The sequence below is a fragment of the Panulirus ornatus genome, chromosome 37, assembly GCF_036320965.1.
Source record: "Panulirus ornatus isolate Po-2019 chromosome 37, ASM3632096v1, whole genome shotgun sequence".
Taxonomy (NCBI): Eukaryota; Metazoa; Arthropoda; class Malacostraca; order Decapoda; family Palinuridae; genus Panulirus; species Panulirus ornatus.
In genome coordinates, this window is record NC_092260.1 from 26,292,199 (window position 1) to 26,314,698 (window position 22,500).

A 22,500-nucleotide genomic window follows, 5' to 3' on the forward strand; every position below is an offset into this window, starting at 1 on the left:
AGTGGAGGTGGCAGATGTGGTGCCATCAGCGGCGGTGGTGTCTGTAACGCGGCCGTCTGTCATTTTTTGGGGGAGTGTGTGACACTCACCTGAGAGGGTCGAGGGCCGTGGGCAGGTAAGGGAAGCTGTAGGGGTACCCGTCCTTCTTCAGCGTCTTCGGCTTCCTGCGGGGCCGGTACTTGTAGTCTGGGTAGTCCCTCATGTGCTGAGCCCTGCATGGAAAATGAATCGGATAAAGAAATCTACCGCTGCTGATCACGGCAGCGAAAACCTGTGTTCATGGAGAAAAAAAAAAATAAAGAAAGAAGATAAAACTCACATGATAAAACCCTTGTAGATTGTTTTTTTATATCACTTTTTTTTTTTTTTAAAGACAGGCATAATTTCGATTCAATTACAGTTCTCATTAAGTCTGATAATTAGACCGATAATGATCTTTACGTGGTGGGAAAATTATCTGACTTTTCGTGGGTTTCTTTTTCCATACATGCGGATTTTCCCGTCCCGTCCTTTATCTTTCCAGAGAAGAGAGAGAGAGAGAGAGAGAGAGAGAGAGAGAGAGAGAGAGAGAGAGAGAGAGAGAGAGAGATCAGGAGTGTCTCAGGGCAGGAGACAGTGGGTAACTTCGAGACGAGAAGAACTCTATTGTGTCGAGCGTCCCTGGCGTTCTCTGCCGGGAAAGAGACCCGACTCCAAGTTCAGCTGGGTCTGGAAGCCATCTAGCACCTTCACTTAATGACGAACAACATTACGCCTCCAGCTGGAGTAGCATTCGGCCTCATTAATTACTTAACTGGAAAAAAAACAACAAAAAACGATCCAGTTTCCAGAAAATGGAAATCAATTATATGACCCTCTGGCGAGAGCCAAGTGGGGCCGGGTATGCGGCAGGGAGGGACAAGAGCCTGTCATCTGCCACTTCTTTGTAATCTTTATGACAAGCTGTCCCTCTGGCGCAGCTGAGCACCTGGCTGGACGCACGTCGCTCTTATTTCACGATGGCCTCGTCCTCCACCCCGACAGTAATTTCGGTCCCTCCCTCTCCCTCTCTCTCTCTCTCTCTCTCTCTCTCTCTCTCGTCTAGCCTCGTCCCGACGTCTTCGAATCATTTCACTGCTCTATTTCTCAGCTTTGGGAAATGGTATGTACATTTTTTTTCTTTCCCACATCACTTTAAACGAGGAGTCTGGTCTTTAGGTCGCAAAATATCGCTGGTGAGGGTGGTATATGGAAGCTCTACAGCCATTTCAATGCAGTAGTAGTCGGGATCCGGCAATCAGCACTTCCTGGGAAGAAGCAATAGCGAACAGCGTCTGCTATGTTGAGGCTCTGAGACAGAAAGCAGCAGGAATTTTGTTCATAGGTGTGTGTGTGTGTGTGTGTGTGTGTGTGTGTGTGTGTGTGTGTGTATGTGTGTGTGTGTGTTCCCTTTCCCATGAGAGTGAACATCTTTTCGCGAAGTTCTGAAAAAGTTGAGTAACGCAGAATCACCACGTTCAGTAGCCAGTTTTCGGAGTTTTCGTCGCCTTCTTATCACGCGCATCTTACCGATCATTCTTCCTGATCAGCAGGACGTTGATCCATGCTTCTATCCACGGTACAGAAGACGAGAGCATCTGCAATGAACCCGACAATTCGAGGAGACACCTGATCGGAGCTCCGTAATACACCATGTGTCGAACACAAGTTGGCCGTCATTCAAGTGTCGACGACTCATCGCGACACATTTTAAGATATAGTGAGGAAATTCTGCACGTCAGTTTGATCAACTAAGTGCGCAATGACTGGCGAAGTGATTTTTGGGAAGAATGTGTCATCGAGTTACCTACCTACCTGGCACCCTGGAGACTGTGCGGACTGTTGAAAGTAATTCGCGAAGTAGTGAGCGAATCCTGATAATGAGACAGTCGAGGATGGCCGATTACGAGACGGTTGGGGGAAGTTTGATCATGAAGCAGTAGATACACAAGTATACAGAGGAATACGAAGGATTTCAAACTGCAACAGACCACTGGGTCACTTCGAGGTAGTTTGCAACAGCGGAAGGCATCAGAAATTCACCAATTACTGTTGTAAAAGTAGGAGGGAATAAAGATACTTCGGAAAGACAAACCGGCAAACCGTTCACGTGACTAAAGAGGCGCAAGTAATGTCAGTCGAGGACTTGCAGTGGAATATCCATCAGGTCTGTTCTTAAACGTATCTATAGCACTGTTAAAACCCACTCGGATTAGCGAATCATTCCATATGTTAACAATGCTGTTGAAAGAAAAGTATTTCACCTCACTCGAGGTGTGGTGAGGTAAGTGGACCGTGCGGGAGTTGTGTGGATGTTAAGTCGCGTGGAGTTTCTGCCAAAGGCAGGGAGCACCGCTGAGGTCCTGAGTTAGTGAGTGGGTGCTGAAGTTTAGTGCTCTGTGTTTTAGGTACGTAGTTAAGGCTGCTGCAGGAGAAGGGCGTTGGCGATGTCTAAAGGGGGGTCCTGCCGAAGGAGACCGTTGTAGATGAGGCACCAAAGATCCCCTGTCAGAGAATGATGAGCTAATAGTCTGGTCTGAGGCCATCCAGTCTGCTACCTGCTTTGAATCCACCCAGTCTGCTACCTGCTCTGAGGCCATCCAGTCTGCTATCTGCTTTGAGGCCACCCAGTATGCTACCTGCTCTCCCACCCGAAGATATAGGTATGTGAAACTTATAAACCAAAACCATTATAACTACTTTGTCTACCAGAGTATCTTCATCAAATTTCTACTCGATATTCGGATTCGGATTTCTCATCAACGATTCTTCTCAAAAAAAATGAAGAGAGAAAAAAATAAGCCTCTTCCAGTAATTACGACAGCACCATTCAGACACCTATCTCTCCCCCTTCTTCTCGTTTATCGACGTCTTACTCCTGTATTTGTTCATTATCCTCATCCGCACGCCATCTCTGGTCTAGTTCTCCGACTGGCCGCGGGTTCCCCTGGGCACTGGGGCCGCTAGGAATGTAAACAAGCCAGGTTCCAGGGAAACAATGTCAAGAAGCGCTGGATTATGGACGTTTTTAAATGACTTCTATTGTGTGGCTTTATTTCATGCGTGGTTCTGGAAACAATGGCCGCGACTCTATTGACACAACTGCAGCTTCAGCTCTTCTTATTCATAAGGGCGGGCGGGTGGGAGGAGCGGCGGCCTGAATGACACACCAGAGGCGTCCTGGAAGTACGTTCCTGGAACTCTCGGTGACCGAGCGAGTGCCCTCGCTGACTGACAGCTTCCAATGGCTTGCTCCACTGAGACGGTTCAATACATGGCTGTTCGGGGTGGGTGGGGGGGGGGGGGGGGGGGGGGGGGGGGGGGGGGGGGGAATCTTGAAGTTATCATCACCGTTTTCGAGATGCCTTTGTACCGTCACCTCACTAATCTATGGGTTTCTGGTCTCTTCCACAATCTCAAACAGACCTCGAAAGGACCCCAGGGGTCTGTTGCTGTTTGACTTCCTTTGTATTCCATTACTGTGGGTGGGGGTCTTTACCTCCTCGTTCACAAGTATTGTCTTGTAGTTAATGTCAACCCTGAGTGTGTGGATAGAGGCAGTGCCACAAGCATCACGTATTTGTGAGGAAACCCAACAAAACAGAAAAGATTGATGTTTCCAACTGTTACGAGGGATCGGTTTTGTATGATCAGAGGAGGAAAAAAATGAATGAATCTCTCAGAACTTCGGAAATGTTGCAAAGAATGAGTGATTTCTTTAAGGTAGATTTTTCACTGTGAGCAAATGATCTTTCCAATGTATAGCCGAGTGGGTAAACAATTTGAGCCTGGCTCAAGTTCGGCCTCTGGCTAACCCAGCTGATGACACTAGTATAGACCTTCACGTTCAGAAACATTTGATTAAACACACACACACACACACACACACACACAGACACACACACACACACACACACACACACACACACATATTCCCAGGCCTCCGTGGTGTGATGGTGAGCGCTAACGACCATAAGTCAGCATGGGTTCCACCTGGGTTGGGCTCTCAGGAGTTCGAATCCTAGTAGCGGGAGTCGGCCTACATCCATTCTCAGTTATTCATCCTCCCCTCGGAGCTGGTCGATAAACACCTAGATACCTGACCTGGGTTGGTGTGTATATATATATATATATATATATATATATATATATATATATATATATATATATATATATATATATATATATATATATATAAAGTAAAGAATGGTACGTACATACAAGGTTAAGAGACTGGGTAACTGGAGTGTAAAACTTTCTTCTCGTAAAAGGCAAATAGTAATCACACACACAGACACACACACACACACACACACACACATAAAATAGAAACACAAAACCATATCCTGCATCACTGCACCAACTTCACAATTATCAGAAAGGCTTGGGGACTGTAGTGTTGTGATGTGATAGGGGGGAACTCAAGACACGTCCTAGAGAAAGATAACATCGTCGACACAACACAGTGAGCGGTTATAGATACGGCAAGTGAGGACGCAGAAGAAAACGAAAACTCAGAAGCACGAATGATACTCATAACCAAGAGAAAGGCAGGGAAACGATGAAAGACGGAGCCGTCCAACAAACAAGAACGGCAAAGCGGAGTGATATCCAGTGTGGGGAAACCATCACCGCAGTCGCTCAGGAAGTATTTCTGAATGAAGAAGACGCAACAGGGATAAGAAATATGGCAGGTTAGCGATGATGGGCGATAAGAAACAAACAATCTGAACACACACGCGATAAAAGGATTAGAATGCAGGGACTAAAGAACAGAGAGTCGGAGGAGTGTTCTCGAGGTGGGAGGCGAGGCCTGCTGAAGACGCTATTGTGCTCCAGGTGTACGCCAGAAACAATATTACGCTAAATAACGCTTATTAAAAACACTGGACCAGAACGCTGGCGCCGACACACAGGATGTTTTAAACCCACGTTTTCAAAACTAAAACCCCGGGCTCCGGGTGGTTTAATTCTGCAGGTCCGGTGAGTGGAGACAAGGGTTTAGTTAGTGACCAAGTTATTATAACCGGGAGGGAGGAAGCGGAGCCGCTGCAAGGGTGTTAAGCAAACTCCTCTTCTCCTTCAAGTCCATTCTTCTCTTCAGGGAGAACCTCGTTAAGGGAGCATTGTGGGAAGGCTCCGCAGGGTTTATTTCTCAAATGTTTTTTTTCCCCCCCTCTCTCTCTCTCTCTCTCTCTCCATGGGTTTATTTTGAATGTTTAGTGTTGGTTCTATATGGAAAGTTCAGATTTTTTTTGAGCGGGATTTATCATCACAGGGAGAGAGTGAGAGGGAGGGAGGTTGTTTATGGTAGGCGATGGAGGACGTTCACTCCTCCTGCTTTCTATGGCCACGTACCTTCGTCCTGGTCTCACTCCGTCGATGAACGCTCCCAAGTGCATTAAATGACTTCATAATCGTCAGTGCATTACCCTCGTGAGTCCGCCGTGGCTTACCCCGAGGACGCATTCTCACGTGACTGATCCAATTTGCTTCGATTCAGACGTGTGTCCGAAGGAAGTCTTTTGAGATGCGCAAGTTTGGAGGAATAGTCTGAACGTGACAGACGGACGTGAGGTCCCCGGTATGCGTCTACAGAGACGCGGCATGACGTTAACACATGGCGGGTTTGTTCATTACTGGGTGGAGGGTCCCATGCACGTGGCCGTGGTCTGCATCTGTAGAGGGGGGTCCTCGACATCGGGAGTGGGAGGCCTCGGGTGCTCTTGGCGGGGACCTTGACTTCACTTGGGGTCGTCAGCAGCTGTTAGGAGTGACAGAGACGAGTTTGCCAGCCGTCGTCAGGAGTTACTATGGGGACGAGTATGCTTGGAAGTGACGAGAGTACGTCAGCAGTCGTCAGGAGTGACGTGTGGACAAGCATGCCTGACACCGACGAGTGCGTCAGCAGCCGTCAGGACTTGCTCTGAGGACGAGTATGCCTGGCGTTGACGAGCATGTCGGCAGCCGTCGGGAGTGTGGTTATGGCCAGGTATAACAAGGAGGTTCGACTGGGTTCATCGACGGTCGTGAGCGATGGCTGTGGACGACCTTGATCGACGACGCTAGGATGTGTGAGGCGGCGCTGGGATCTCTTCAGGAGGGAAGCGGGTGTGGACGGTCATACCCCCGGGACGGACTCCGTCGGAGGGTCGTCGAGAAAGGAGTCTCACAGAGCCAATATGAAATTCAGGTGAGAGCACGAACTAGTGAGGTTCATGATGGAGTTGCTCAGAAGATCTCCGTACTCTTACATACCTGGAACTTGTCTGGCACTGGTCAAAAGGCTTCCTTGTACTGCCTTGTCAAACTGGTACCTCTGGATGACTAAGCATCAAGGTCATATGGCATTCACACTCTGATACTGTAGCCCTGACCTGGTAGGTTTCATATTAGTTTCAAGCTTTTTTTTACAGAGATAAACATGACGCAAAGTTTCATATGTTTCAAATATTGTTACAGTGATAAACAAAACCATTAAGTTTGATATCAGCTTCATTCTTTTTTTACAGTGATGAACACCACTTAAGTTTCACATCAGTTTCATTTTTTACAGTGATGAATACCACGTAAGCTTCTCATCAGTTTCAAGCTTATGTACAATGATAACCACCATGTGAGTTTCAGATAAGTTTCAAGCTTGTTTGCAGTAGTAAAAAATCACTTCAACTCTCACGAGAGTTTCAGGTTTTTTTTTTTTTACAGCCTTAAGGCTACAAGTTTCATATATGTTTCAAGCTTGGTTACAACGATACACACCACGTAAGATTCACATCAGTTTCAAGTCATAAACAACACGTAAGCTTCATGTAGGTTTCAACCGTGTTTACAGTGACAAACGCCATGTAAGCTAAGCAGAGTTCAAAGTTTATGCACACTGATGAATCCGTGTAAGCTTCACATTTTTTAAAGCTCGTGTACAGAGAGATAAACATCGAGTTTAACATAAGTTTCAAGCTTCTTTACATTATTACATGCAATATATATTTCACATAAGGTTCAATTCTGTTGATAGTGATTAGCTCCACGTACGTTTCACTTTAGTTTCAGGTGTGTTTTGGTGTAAAGACAATTTTGCGTTTCATGTGTGTTTACAGTATAAAACAGCGTGTACGTTTCATTTACGTTTCAAGTGTGTTTACGGTAAAAAAAAATCCATGCATGTTTCACATAAGTTTCTGTTGTGTGTACGGTAAAAGGCACACATGGAAGTTTTAAGTTTACTTAAATCAGTACCGTAGTACGTAAACTTCATGGCAGTTTCTGATAACAGACCCCAGGTGTTTCTTCCCGTTACGTGTTATGTTACCGCTATGTGGTGACGGCAGCTGCTGCAACATGGAGGAGGTAACGTTCCAACATGCTGGTGGCAATGCTGCAACATGTTGGTGGCAATGCTGCAACATGTTGGTGGCAATGCTGCAACATATTAGGGATAATGCTGCAACATGGTGGTGGTAATGCTGCAACATGCTGTCAGTATGCTGCAACCCATTTGCTGCAATGCTGCAACATGCTGTCAGTATGCTGCAACCTATTTGCTCGAATGCTGCAACATGCTGTCAGTATGCTGCAAACTATTTGCTGCAGTGCTGCAACATAATAACAATCATGAGGCAACATGCTTGCCTGCAGCACCGCAAGATGCTGATGGTTACACTGCAACATAATAGCGGCGATGCTTCTCAACGTGATGAGTGTGTTGTGTGGTGGTCGTGGTGTCTCCAGCTCTACGCTGGTGTGTTCCTGTTCACCCCGTGTTTGTCCTCCAGGGGAAGCGATGGATCAACCTCCGTTACGAGACTCGTGTGGGCCCCGAAAGGAAGGTATCTGAAGATGCCCTCACGCAACACTCAGCCCGTGTACCACAAAACGCGGGAAAGGCATGAACGCACGAGTGATATACCAGAAATGAAAGAGAGAAATCATTAGTATTGGTAATTACCAGTACCCCCCTCCTGCCCTCTCCCACTCAGGGAAGCAAAGGACAAACACACACACACACACACACACACACACACACACACACACACACACACAAGAAAAAAACAAAGCTTAGAAAGGGGACGCAAAAATGGGGGGGCTGTCACACAGCCTTAGCGTCCAGATGAGCTTTTTATGTATGAGTCTCGGAGGAAGGGGAAAAGTTAAGGTGTAAATGGCAGTTGTTGAGGGTAGTGATAGCATCAATGGTTTTCGATTAGTCAAATTAGCTTGTTGACACCGAGGTAAACGAGGCCCTTTAAGGTGGAAACGATAGAGCGAACGAGGTGGTTGAAGGAAGGCGTTCCGTGTGGAAGAGGGGGATGGGGGGGATAAGGTTAGGCTGCAAGAGGACGGCGTGGCGTGGCGTGGCGTGGCAAGGTGTCACATCTTAATAATTGAGTTGGCCACGGGAGTTACGGCCGATTAAAGCAAGGACTCCACACACAACCCCGCCTACCCAACCAACCCCGAGGCATTTTCTCAGGGGTGATTCTCAAGGGGGTGCGAACCTCCGGGGGTGATTCTTCTTGTCGGTTCAGGGTCACCGTTGGCCATCATCGTGCGTGAAGACTCAAGTGACACGTAGAGATTCTTACATTAAGAACAACATGAAATAAAGACGTTGGGAGGGAACACGAGTCACCTGAAGCATGATGATGAGGAGGAGGTAAAGCAGCAGCAGCTACGGCATGGCGAGGCGAGGAGACGTGGACGAACACCTTGGAACGAAGTGGTGAAGACAAGAGGAAAGGAGGGACTCCTTGGCTCATGGGTGGCACTCGCCTCCAGCACTTCGAAGTATGTTGGAGTGGCGTGGATGCCACCGACACCCAGGTGCCAACACCATGTGGGTCAACACTGTGGTCTATGGTTGCCACCACTATACTGCCATCTCTTTGGGTGCCAACACTAAGGCACCATCACTAATGGCGCCACCAATACGATGCGACCACAATGGTCTATGGTGCCCCTAACCATGAACTGTGACCTTCGCTGTGGGACCATCATCATCGAACCACACCGACGAACAGCATCCTCCTTAGCAAGTCTTAAAACGACCACGAGGATCAGTTCGAAAGGTAATATCATCAAATTTGATGGTCGTATGAAGCAATGTACAGATGCTTAGCTGGATAACCATATGTCTCTACGTCAGCTGAAACGGCATGGGCAACTAAATGCCTTAATCGAGGCCTTCTAATTAATGCACACACACACACACACACACACACACACACACACACACACACACACACACACACACACACACACACACACACACACACACACACACACAAAACAGAAGTACAAAAATATGTCATACTTTCAGTGACCAGGTTATGTAACCTGAGGCTTCATGCACGTCCAGATAGTCTGATGTACCGGCAGCAGCGTTGCCATAGAGAGTTAAGTCCACAGGAAACTCATTCCCCCCCTCCCCTCCCTCCACTTGTGGTCCCACATGCGGCCAAGGGTGCATTGCTCCAGTCCTGGTGATGGCAACATTGCGGGAGGGTTGTATGGCGACACTCTACTCCCTGTGTTGGCTTCATTGCGGGAGGGTTGTATGGCAAGGTCCCAGTCCTTGAGTTGGCAACATTGTATGGCACATCTATTGGTTGCTGGGACTTGGAAAGTTGTGATAATCTACGAAGAATAGTGTACTGTAGGATGCATGTTGTGGTTTATGAGTATTGTTGTGATTTACGAGTGCTCACATACGTGATAAAGGGCGAATGTGAGCACGCACATTCATGTATATGTATGAATGTATGCATGAAGGTATTTTTCCTCCTCTACACCTAGGGAGAGCTGGATGTAGCATCCGCCGCGATCGCTCACAACACGGGGAGAGGCAGGGGCGTGAGCAACGTTTCTAGTTAGTAATGTTCTCGACTTTCCGTATCGTGGGGTGCGGGGAAATGTGTTCGCGTGATGTTCTCCTCTCCTGTTCTGCCAGTGTTCACCAGTACAGAAGGCGTGTGTCGGGGTGGGTGGGTGGTGGAAGCCAAGTTAATGCTTAAACACCCCCCCACCTGTCAGGGTATCACAGATTTGCCCAGATAACGTGTACAGTACAAATTGACTTTCATTTGTCACAACTCAAGGACGCCTACACCCATCGCCAACAAAGTTGATGGAATAATTGTCATCAATTGCACAGGCGGGCGGGGGGGTTGGCGTGATTGATACAGGTGAGGCCGCGGTGGCTGTCTCTGTGGCTGTGCATGGGGCGAGGACAACCACACAACCAACTGAGGAGGGGGTGGAACTCCTCCTCCTCCTCCTCTTCCCTTTGCTCCGCACCACCTTTGCGAGCGGCGGGCGGGGGTTGTCGAACGGCGGAAACCCAACCGAAGTTCGCTCACTGTGGTCCTTGGCCACTGGCGGCTGGTCATGCTGTGGTGGGAGGCCACGCCAGGCACCGGTCTCTCGACTCCCATGTCAAGACCCAAGACAGAGAGGAACGTAAAACAGAAAGGCAAACGAAGGAACGAAATTGTGGGGAAGAGAATGACTTCGATAACAGCCCCAGATGGAAAGAGTCAAGACAGGTTAGAAAGATTTCGTTAAAATGGGTAGAAATGAAGAGGGGAGGGAGTTTTTGCACGGCAACTGAGAGATGGTAAATATTGTGAGAAAATAAAGACTGAATGAATGATAATGAGAGAGACAGACAGTTCTTGATAAAGTAAAAAGAGACAAAATATACATCGAACATGAAAACGGAAGATTGTCATGCGAGGGAAAGGGTGATGCACAGTTGAATGTGTGAGGAAGATACAATAAATACATATACATATACATACATGGGTGTTATTGGACTCCGCATGCATAGGGTTAGACAGCGACTGAAAAGGTCACCCCTTTCGACGAGGCTGTACCGTCGACAATGGGCGAAAATGAGTACAGTCCTTTCGAGGAATTTCTAACGCTCATCAAGGAGTCCTTCATTTCCTTGCTCCTGATTGCAGCGCAGCCTTGAAGCTGCAAGAGCACCACTAAAAGGGTCTTGAGAATATCAAAAAGAAAAAAAGAATTCTTACGTTCTAGCTACAGTTTAAGGGTCACGAGAGAAGGCAGGGTACAGTATCGGTCTAGTGCAGAGGCATCCAACATGTCAACTACAAAATGTTCTCTTGAAACCAGCAACGCCGACATCCTCGACCGAATGCAAATCTCTCCCCCCATCCGTTTAGCACTGAGGCGATCGCATTAATTCTCGTAGAGTTTTATCGCAGGAATTAGACTTAATGACCTTTGACCCCTCGAATTTCGAACAAAGGCCTAAATCGAGAGAGAGAGAGAGGAAAAAAAAAAAAGGGTGTCGGGACGTACTGGTGCGCCAGGATGAAAATTATCACGTAAAACTATCTAATTTTTTTTTGGAGGGGTGGTGATGGTGGTGGTGGTGGTAGTGGAAGAAGGGTTGCAAAGGAAAAAGAAAAAGAGAAATAGGTAGAAAATAGTATTTCTCTTTCCTGTGAGAGAAGACAACTCTTCTAGTGAAGTAGGTGTCACCTCTAGGGTCTCCTCTAGTCAGGTTTCTTCTAGTACGGTCTTCTCTACAATGGTCTCCTCTGGTAGGGTCTTCTTGTAGGGTTTTCTCTAGTAAGGGTATCCTCTACTATGGTCCCCTCTAGTAGGGTTTTCTAGTAGGGTCTTCTCTAATACGGTCTCCTCTATTAGGTTCTCGTCTAGCAGGACCTCTCAACCAGTCTCCTCTTGGAGGGCCTCCCCCAGTATGGTCTCGTTTAGTCCGGTTTCCTCTCCTCTTGGAGGTCTTTCCTCGGGTAGGGTCTCACCTCCAGCAGGGGTCTCTCCTCTCGCAGGGTCTCTTCCCTTGCACGGGGGTGGGGGGGGGGGGGGGGCTTCCTCTATTAGGGGTCTCCTCTACCCTGGGCCCGTCCTCTATGCACTTGAGCCAAATCGTCGACAGGAACCTAAGAAAACCAGAGCCGTCAGCGGTGGGTGTCGTCGACTTCCAAGCTATCGTGGAAAGGCAACAACAACAAAAAAAAATCTTGACGTGAAACAGGCAAAACAAGAACAACAAGAGCAGGAGGGAGGGGAGGCAGTGGAGGGAGGGAGGGAGGGACTGGAGGGAGGTGGGAGCGGAGGGGGTAAAGGCCAATTGGACGGAGCGGCCCGACACTGCCTCAGAATGTGTTGCTGTGCATTTACAGGCGAATGACGCCCCTGGGAGTTTGGTGGGGCCGGAGTGGCACTGCCGCTCTCGAATCCGCCCTTTATTTAACGGCTACATACGTATATATCTGCTCGATATCGGCTTTAGATATCGGGATTTTCGCAAACTCCTATATATCTAAAGATGCTGAAAATTCATAGCAGTACACACCGTGCTGGAAACAAAACGTAATTGCCAATTGGGTCCATTCCCCCTGTATTTCCACGAAGCGTTACTGGAACCTATGAAACTCTATGGAACTGGCTTCCCTCTGCCAGTGACAATCTAGCTGATTGTGCGTATCCCAGCTTGCTAAATAATTACCTTTCTCTGTTAAGCCCTCTTTATGCCCGGAAACGAACATTTATTTGATAATTGCAAGGACATTAAATTCTCCTCACGTCGCGCTGGGTATACAGACATGAGCGCTGCGTATGGAGCAGCGAGGGACGGGGGGTGTCTGTCTGTGATTTCAACACCGCTGGAAACTGGAGGGGGTCTGTAGAGACGTGGGTAAAAAAAGAAAAAGAAAAAGAAAAACAAAAGAAAAAAAGAACTCCAAATATAATGGCACAAGAAGAAAAGAATATAAAGAAAATATTAGAAGAAATCTACGAACGGTCGTAATATGTTCGAAACAAGACACGCACACCGGGTCGAGACAACCAACGAACGCTGAGCGACGCACCAAAGAGCACGACCGCCGCTGCGTCACGACCCCCCCCCCCCCTCCCCCCACACTCCTCTCCTCCTCCCTCCCTCACGCTGCGGCGGCACTGTGTATATTGCCGCTATGATGCCCTCAAAAGCGTCATTCACTAAGTGAATATTCATGTTTTTTTTTTTCCCCCCCACTCAGTTTACTGTTTAATTATTTCCGGACAGTTACACTGGCGGCGCTGCTCTGTGTGTCCGTGTGGGTGGGTGGGGGGGTAAAAAAAAACTTGGGTGTCGCTGTTGGCGATACGGAGTGTAAGACCCGGGTCTGCTTGCAACTGGTGAGGGGTATATATGTATCAGCTGTTTCGTATCGAGGTGGCTGACGGGACCAGAGCCAGGACGAGGACCCAGTTAGACCTCCGGAAGAAGCCAGAAAATCGCGCACAGGAACCGACTTAGATCTCCGGACGGGGCCGGAGCCCGGGCGAGAGGACTCGATCACCGGAACCGGGTTAGAACCAGGATGAAGAAGACCCGACTAGATCTCCACCAGGGACCGGAACTAGGACGGACGAAGACCCGACCACGTCCTCCGAGCGGGGTCAAAACCAAGCGAAGGACCCGACCTGACCTTCAAGCCAGACCAAATGCGAAGACACACGACCTTCCTGCGAGGGAGGTACGCGACCAAGGACCCAAGAGTTACCTCATGGGTAACGGAAAGTGGGAACCTCTACATGAGAGGTAAACCACTCTATCATACCACGAGAACTACGACATACAATGTATACAGATGGCTTTTGAGTAGGCCATCTGTGTGTGTGTGTGTGTGTGTGTGTGTGTGTGTGTGTGTGTGTGTGTGTGTGTGTGTGTGTGTGTGTGTGTGTGTGTGTGTGTACTGCATTCCCAAGCCTACGAGTTATCACTGTAATCCTGACACTTTCATGTTAGAGAGCATATCACATACAAGTTAGCAGTCAGTCCAGTAACGCCATCTGGCGAAGCCTCTCTCGTCTATAAACAGACAATTGTCCTTCTTGTCAAATTGCTCCCATGTCTTTTCTGCATCTTTCGAGGTCCCTCAAGGGCCAAGAAAAAAAAGAAAAAAAGGAAACAACATTTATCAAAAAGTCTTTCCGTTTTTCGTATTTTCTTTATGTCCGACAATATTCCCATTGCCATTTTTCACTCTCCTGTAACAACGATTAGATTTTCTACGTTGATTTACACCAGCAACTAGCAATGTACACACACACACACACACACACACACACTACACACACATATATATATATATATATATATATATATATATATATATATATATATATATATATATATATATATGTATTAATGGTTCTGTACAACACACGTCTATAAAGTCTTGTATGATCGTGATAGCGTTGGCCTGCATGTGATGGCGTGGAGGCTAGGAACACGTTTGCTTTCCCTGCCCGTCGCGTCAACCAAATATTACAAAAAAAAAAAAAAAATCTAAAGCATCAAAAACAAAAAAATATCCGGAGCCATAATAAGACATATCTTTTATTTGATGCAGATTTTTCGTTTGTAGTGTTTCATTTCTGGGGAACGGCGGCATGACCTGCTTACCCGTGGCAACTCCCGGCCCATATGCTCGTTGGCGCGGATGCCTTTCCAGTCTCCCTCATCCCTCTTGATAAACATTACAAAATCTTCCTCACGAGACCTAAACACCGACATCTATAACTCACACAACTTTCATACTTTTACATGTTATATATATATATATATACTTCAATTGTCCCAACGAGAGAAAAACCAGTGATTACCCTAGACCTAGACGACAAGAAAGGGTTCGAAGCCCCTACGGCTGCACCTATGTACCCTCAACAGACGCCAAAGACCAGCATTCATCTATATAACCCACGCCCATAACATGCTGCTGGCCTGACAACTAATGATGGACACCAGGAAGTTACCCAGTGGTGAGGATGTATCCTAGGGATGTGCAAATGAGCAATGACTAAATTTCTATACACAGTACATAGAAAAGGGTATGATGGCATCGGGCGTGTCAGTACATGCTATATATTCAGGAAGGCTCCGTAACTCGCGCCAGAGGAAATATAACAATTTGCTGTGTAGTCTTCGCAATATATACTACCCTCTTCATCGTAGAATGTGTGTGTGTGTGTGTGTGTGTGTGTGTGTGTGTGTGTGTGTGTGTGTGTGTGTGTGTGTGTGTGTGTGTGCGTATCATCACGCTAATGATCATGAGCATCATATTTACGAAGATCGTCAGTGCGGTTATCATAACTACGATATAATCACTAGCATTTATAGAACGGTGATATAAACGATATTACTTGTACTCTAATATCACAGCTGTTATTACTATCACTGCAATTATCACTTACGGTATCATTATTATCATTAATTATCATTATTATCAAAATTAATCTTCCTAAGGGTATAGAGGATCACAACCCTGGGGGTCACAACCTCGTCAGGTACTGACAGCCTCAAGGGCTCAAGCAAGCCACTGCTCACACACCACACAAGGTTCCCGCTCACCTGGGGGGAGGCCACGAGACCTGGCGCTCCTCTGCAACGCCAGCAGAAGACGACGCCGAGAAGACGTATTTTTTCCCCGTTGTAACCACGAGAGGCCTGACCGAGTCATACAGCCCCTGATCATACCATAAACCATAAGAAATGTGAGTCACGATTCGTACAAATTGGTTTCAATTACCGGTGTTAATTAGTCGTTCTTAAAAGATATAATTTAGATGAATGATATGTCAGCTAATCATAATTTACGGAAGTGATTTTTGCAGTTAATTGCTGTGGTATCGCGTTCCCAGGAACAAAAGAGGTCTATCCCAGTATATACAGTACACTAACTGATGCTGAGAGATATCTTAGAGTAATATTGTTATAACAATAGATACGCGAACAGATACAACAACTTATAAAGGACGCATAAATCTACATCACGTCATAACTACTGCAATAATAACTACCGTGTTATATATTACATACAACTTTATGTTGATTAGTGATAAAATAAGTGACCAGAGTAAAGTTAATACGATTTATCAATTGATACAATTTTCTGTTATTTGTATCTTTTTTTGGCAATGTAAAAGAATATCATTACCACAAGTCAACACACGACACCGACGTCCGCCAAAATTGCGCCCATACATTCGGAATGGCACAACACACCCTCGACCTGTGCCAGTAATGATACACCAGAGAGCGGGCTGTCACTGACACGAGCCCTTGCCAGGTTCGGACACACACACACACACACACACACACACACACACCTTTTCAATCTTTTTACCAGAAGACATTTACTGTGTTCGTGCTCAGTACAGGTATTCACACGAGACCTGAATTTAGTTTGTACATCGAGTGAACGAGGAAATCGGACGACCTCCTGAGCACGATGGTACGACCCCATCAGTACGATGGTATGACCCCTTGAGCATGACGGTACGACCCTTGAGCACGACAATACGACCCTTGAGCACGACTATACGATCCTTGGGCACGACGGTACGACCCTTGGGCACGACGGTGCGACCCTTGTGCACTACGGAGCGACACTTGGATTGTGAAGGCTTGGCCTTTGGCCTGACCGTCAAGGGATCTAGGTTCTAAAACAAAGTCACCATCTGTGCAGAAGAAAGTGACGAAGTGTCGTTACTGACAGCTGTTTCCTTTCGCAGTCGCTATAATAGTGAGTCTGGCTGTACCAAACTGGCACATTCATCTGGTCATGTTGGGACTGGAATTACCTGCAGATAGGTTTTTCAATCTTTTTACCAGAAGACATTTACTGTGTTCGTGCTCAGTACAGGTATTCACACGAGACCTGAATTTAGTTTGTGCATCGAGTGAACGAGGAAATCGGACGACCTCCTGAGCACGATGGTACGACCCCATCAGTACGATGGTATGACCCCTTGAGCATGACGGTACGACCCTTGAGCACGACAATACGACCCTTGAGCACGACTATACGATCCTTGGGCACGACGGTACGACCCTTGGGCACGCGGTGCGACCCTTGTGCACTACGGAGCGACACATGGATTGTGAAGGCTTGGCCTTTGGCCTGACCGTCAAGGGATCTAGGTTCTAAAACAAAGTCACCATCTGTGCAGAAGAAAGTGACGAAGTGTCGTTACTGACAGCTGTTTCCTTTCGCAGTCGCTATAATAGTGAGTCTGGCTGTACCAAACTGGCACATTCATCTGGTCATGTTGGGACTGGAATTACCTGCAGATAGGTTTTGAAGAAAATGTCAAACGTCTACGAAGATAAAAACACAAAATGAAACACGAGTGACAAAAGGATTATTTTTGTCACAGGATGCGAAAGATTAGCAGTATAGCCTTGAAGTCATTTGTGGCAATGGTAAGACACACTGCATTTAAAAAAAAAATCAGTTCTGCCCGGGATTCGAACATGGGTTCTTACAAATCGCGGGTTGCAACGGAGGAATATACATAACCTTAAGAGATGAGATGTGTAGCCTTGAAGAATTGGGGATGACCACTTGTAACTAAATACAGTTCCGTGAACAGTTGAGTTGGAGGGATAACAGTCTTGAAGGGAGGAGGGTGTGTCAGGTGTGTGTGTGTGTGTGTGTGTGTGTGTATGAAGGGATGGTTGGAGCAGGTGAGAATGGGAGAGGTGGGGGAGGAGAGGGGGATTTTGCCCTTCGGTCCAGCACTGTAAATAAACCCCAAACAAACTCCCAGTGTTAGGAATGTTGCCACGGAAGACTGGCGACTGCAGCGGAAAAACTTTATGACTCCCGTGGTGCCAGGAGTGAATCCTGGCCCAAGATGGCCTTTGAGCGTGTCTACGGACGTGGGAAATGACCGATTATGGGGCGGGCCTAAGTAGGGATTAAGTGAAGCTGTGGTTCTATAGAGGCCAGCCCTTCAAACACGGGTCCCTCGTCCCACAGCCACTGCTAGCAGTTTTCTTGTTTCGTTACGTAATTCTGTCATTATCTTACCTCCGGATCTGTCTCCCTCTCTGTCTCCCACAGCCTCCGCTTTCTCTTAACATCTCACTGTTAACTATCTCTCACACTCCCTAGTTCCCCCCAGTTTTATTCCACTTCACCAAGGTGTTTCTCACGTGTAACATCCAGTTTCCCTGTATGTTCGTCAGTGTTTTTTCTTACTATCTCATTTCACCATCCGGTTCCTCACCTCGCACTCCGCCACGCCCGCTTCCTCCCCTCGTAGGCAGCCACCATCCAGGGAGGTATATTACCGGTACTACGGGGCAGGTTAGCGACAGCTGCGCGGAGAGGCAGCACTTCAGCGGCTGTCAGATTTCATTCCTATGGGGTTCGCTTGCAGTTTTTTCTCTCTCTCTCTGCCTCACCCACACGTGGGCTGCTGGCGTTCAGTCCACAAACATACAAAATCTCACCATCTCACACTTAACAACACTTAACTCATACGTTCTTCGTATCTCTATATCATCCTGCGGTGAGTGCTACGCGCTAACCCTACCTTTTGACAAAATCTCCTAAGTACTCAGCTTCCTCAGTGGGGGGGATACCTTCAATGGGGAGCAACGTTCCAGACAAATTAATATTTAATTTGTTTATCGTACCATTACTGGCCACTGAGAACATTGAATTGATCGATAGACACCGAGTGTGTTACAAGGAGGGGGAGAACCGGGCTCGGACACTGAAGCCGTTAGTAGTAAGGCTATGGGATTTCTTCTCGCGCTTACAGCTCGCACGGAGGGACAAAGTCGTTATCAAAGAACTATATTTGCTCTGAGAGATATCGCATATAGAATCTGATATGTGTGTACCCGTATAATGCACACACACACACACACACACACACACACACACACACACACACACACACACACTTGGACACGGAAAAAAAAGACCTACTCATTCACCAGTGTAAAGAGTTTCTGGCAATGGCACATGAAGAATTCTGTTTACCCCAGTCCAGCTGCGGGACATCTCGTAAATAAAGCTGTACATAGCTGACGGGAGGACATGAATAATCAGGAATCGCTAAGCCGATGAATCGATGATGAGGAGAGAATAATCCCGAGGGCCAGGATGGGTGTGGGAACGGGTGTCACCGTTTGTCAGGAGTGTTTTGGTGTCGAGGGCCGCGATGCTTCACATGGGGTTCACTCCTCCGCTCAATACCGCCACAGTGTGTTATTGGTCTGGTGCATAATATCGCCACATAGGGACCACACCACCGCCAGTCGTGCATCATTCCCGACAAGAGGAATTCAGGAATCGACTTGACGCGTTTTCTCTTCTCTTTTTCTTCTACGTTCAGAAGCGTGTGAACGCCTCGGATCAGTTGACTGAACTACTCAGTTGCTTCAGTCTCGGTGGCTTGAATTGTGTGAGAATTTTGTCAAATCTACCAACCAGAAAAACATAACATAAAACCCAACAGTTACGCAAATCTGGAACTTCACATTTACTCAAAAAAGTATTTTTTTTCCTTGTTAGTTGAGATGGTACGGGCAACTGGAAAACCCCCATCAAGGCCAATACTCATATAATATATATATATATTATATATATATATATGTATTAATGGTTCTGTACAACACACGTCTATAAAGTCTTGTATGATCGTGATAGCGTTGGCCTGCATGTGATGGCGTGGAGGCTAGGAACACGTTTGCTTTCCCTGCCCGTCGCGTCAACCAAATATTACAAAAAAAAAAAAAAATCTAAAGCATCAAAAACAAAAAAATATCCGGAGCCATAATAAGACATATCTTTTATTTGATGCAGATTTTTCGTTTGTAGTGTTTCATTTCTGGGGAACGGCGGCATGACCTGCTTACCCGTGGCAACTCCCGGCCCATATGCTCGTTGGCGCGGATGCCTTTCCAGTTCCCTCATCCCTCTTGATAAACATTACAAAATCTCCTCACGAGACTAAACACCGACATTATAACTCACACAACTTTTCATACTTTTACATGTTATATATATATATACTTCAATTGTCCCAACGAGAGAAAAACCAGTGATTACCCTAGACCTAGACGACAAGAAAGGGTTCGAAGCCCCTACGGCTGCACCTATGTACCCTCAACAGACGCCAAAGACCAGCATTCATCTATATAACCCACGCCCATAACATGTTGCTGGCCTGACAACTAATGATGGACACCAGGAAGTTACCCAGTGGTGAGGATGTATCCTAGGGATGTGCAAATGAGCAATGACTAAATTTCTATACACAGTACATAGAAAAGGGTATGATGGCATCGGGCGTGTCAGTACATGCTATATATTCAGGAAGGCTCCGTAACTCGCGCCAGAGGAAATATAACAATTTGCTGTGTAGTCTTCGCAATATATACTACCCTCTTCATCGTAGAATGTGTGTGTGTGTGTGTGTGTGTGTGTGTGTGTGTGTGTGTGTGTGTGTGTGTGTGTGTGTGTGTGTGTGCGTATCATCACGCTAATGATCATGAGCATCAATTTACGAAGATCGTCAGTGCGGTTATCATAACTACGATATAATCACTAGCATTTATAGAACGGTGATATAAACGATATTACTTGTACTCTAATATCACAGCTGTTATTACTATCACTGCAATTATCACTTACGGTATCATTATTATCATTAATTATCATTATTATCAAAATTAATCTTCCTAAGGGTATAGAGGATCACAACCCTGGGGGTCACAACCTCGTCAGGTACTGACAGCCTCAAGGGCTCAAGCAAGCCACTGCTCACACACCACACAAGGTTCCCGCTCACCTGGGGGGAGGCCACGAGACCTGGCGCTCCTCTGCAACGCCAGCAGAAGACGACGCCGAGAAGACGTATTTTTTCCCCGTTGTAACCACGAGAGGCCTGACCGAGTCATACAGCCCCTGATCATACCATAAACCATAAGAAATGTGAGTCACGATTCGTACAAATTGGTTTCAATTACCGGTGTTAATTAGTCGTTCTTAAAAGATATAATTTAGATGAATGATATGTCAGCTAATCATAATTTAGGGAAAGTGATTTTTGCAGTTAATTGCTGTGGTATCGCGTTCCCAGGAACAAAAGAGGTCTATCCCAGTATATACAGTACACTAACTGATGCTGAGAGATATCTTAGAGTAATATTGTTATAACAATAGATACGCGAACAGATACAACAACTTATAAAGGACGCATAAATCTACATCACGTCATAACTACTGCAATAATAACTACCGTGTTATATATTACATACAACTTTATGTTGATTAGTGATAAAATAAGTGACCAGAGTAAAGTTAATACGATTTATCAATTGATACAATTTTCTGTTATTTGTATCTTTTTTTGGCAATGTAAAAGAATATCATTACCACAAGTCAACACACGACACCGACGTCCGCCAAAATTGCGCCCATACATTCGGAATGGCACAACACACCCTCGACTGTGCCAGTAATGATACACCAGAGAGCGGGCTGTCACTGACACGAGCCCTTGCCAGGTTCGGACACACACACACACACACACACACACACACCACACCTTTTCAATCTTTTTACAGAAGAATTTACTGTGTTCGTGCTCAGTACAGGTATTCACACGAGACCTGAATTTAGTTTGTACATCGAGTGAACGAGGAAATCGGACGACCTCCTGAGCACGATGGTACGACCCCATCAGTACGATGGTATGACCCTTGAGCATGACGGTACGACCTTGAGCACGACAATACGACCCTTGAGCACGACTATACGATCCTTGGGCACGACGGTACGACCCTTGGGCACGACGGTGCGACCCTTGTGCACTACGGAGCGACACTTGGATTGTGAAGGCTTGGCCTTTGGCCTGACCGTCAAGGGATCTAGGTTCTAAAACAAAGTCACCTCTGTGCAGAAGAAAGTGACGAAGTGTCGTTACTGACAGCTGGTCCTTTCGCAGTCGCATAATAGTGAGTCTGGCGTACCAAACTGCACATTCATCGCATGTTGGACTGAATTACCTGCAGATAGGCTTTTCAATCTTTTTACCAGAAGACATTTACTGTGTTCGTGCTCAGTACAGGTATTCACACGAGACCTGAATTTAGTTTGTGCATCGAGTGAACGAGGAAATCGGACGACCTCCTGAGCACGATGGTACGACCCCATCAGTACGATGGTATGACCCCTTGAGCATGACGGTACGACCCTTGAGCACGACAATACGACCCTTGAGCACGACTATACGATCCTTGGGCACGACGGTACGACCCTTGGGCACGCGGTGCGACCCTTGTGCACTACGGAGCGACACATGGATTGTGAAGGCTTGGCCTTTGGCCTGACCGTCAAGGGATCTAGGTTCTAAAACAAAGTCACCATCTGTGCAGAAGAAAGTGACGAAGTGTCGTTACTGACAGCTGTTTCCTTTCGCAGTCGCTATAATAGTGAGTCTGGCTGTACCAAACTGGCACATTCATCTGGTCATGTTGGGACTGGAATTACCTGCAGATAGGTTTTGAAGAAAATGTCAAACGTCTACGAAGATAAAAACACAAAATGAAACACGAGTGACAAAAGGATTATTTTTGTCACAGGATGCGAAAGATTAGCAGTATAGCCTTGAAGTCATTTGTGGCAATGGTAAGACACA

General features: G+C 46.6%; 1 protein-coding gene across 1 annotated transcript in view; it reads right to left on the reverse strand.

The window, feature by feature from the left end:
- The window catches only part of LOC139760631 (uncharacterized), a 78,520-nt gene that overhangs the window by 25,871 nt on the left and 30,149 nt on the right, over positions 1-22,500 (reverse strand). Inside the window, exon 2 of the mRNA XM_071684038.1 lies at positions 90-212. Coding sequence (XP_071540139.1) covers positions 90-212 — 123 coding nt within the window. The remainder of the gene's footprint in view (positions 1-89; positions 213-22,500) is intronic.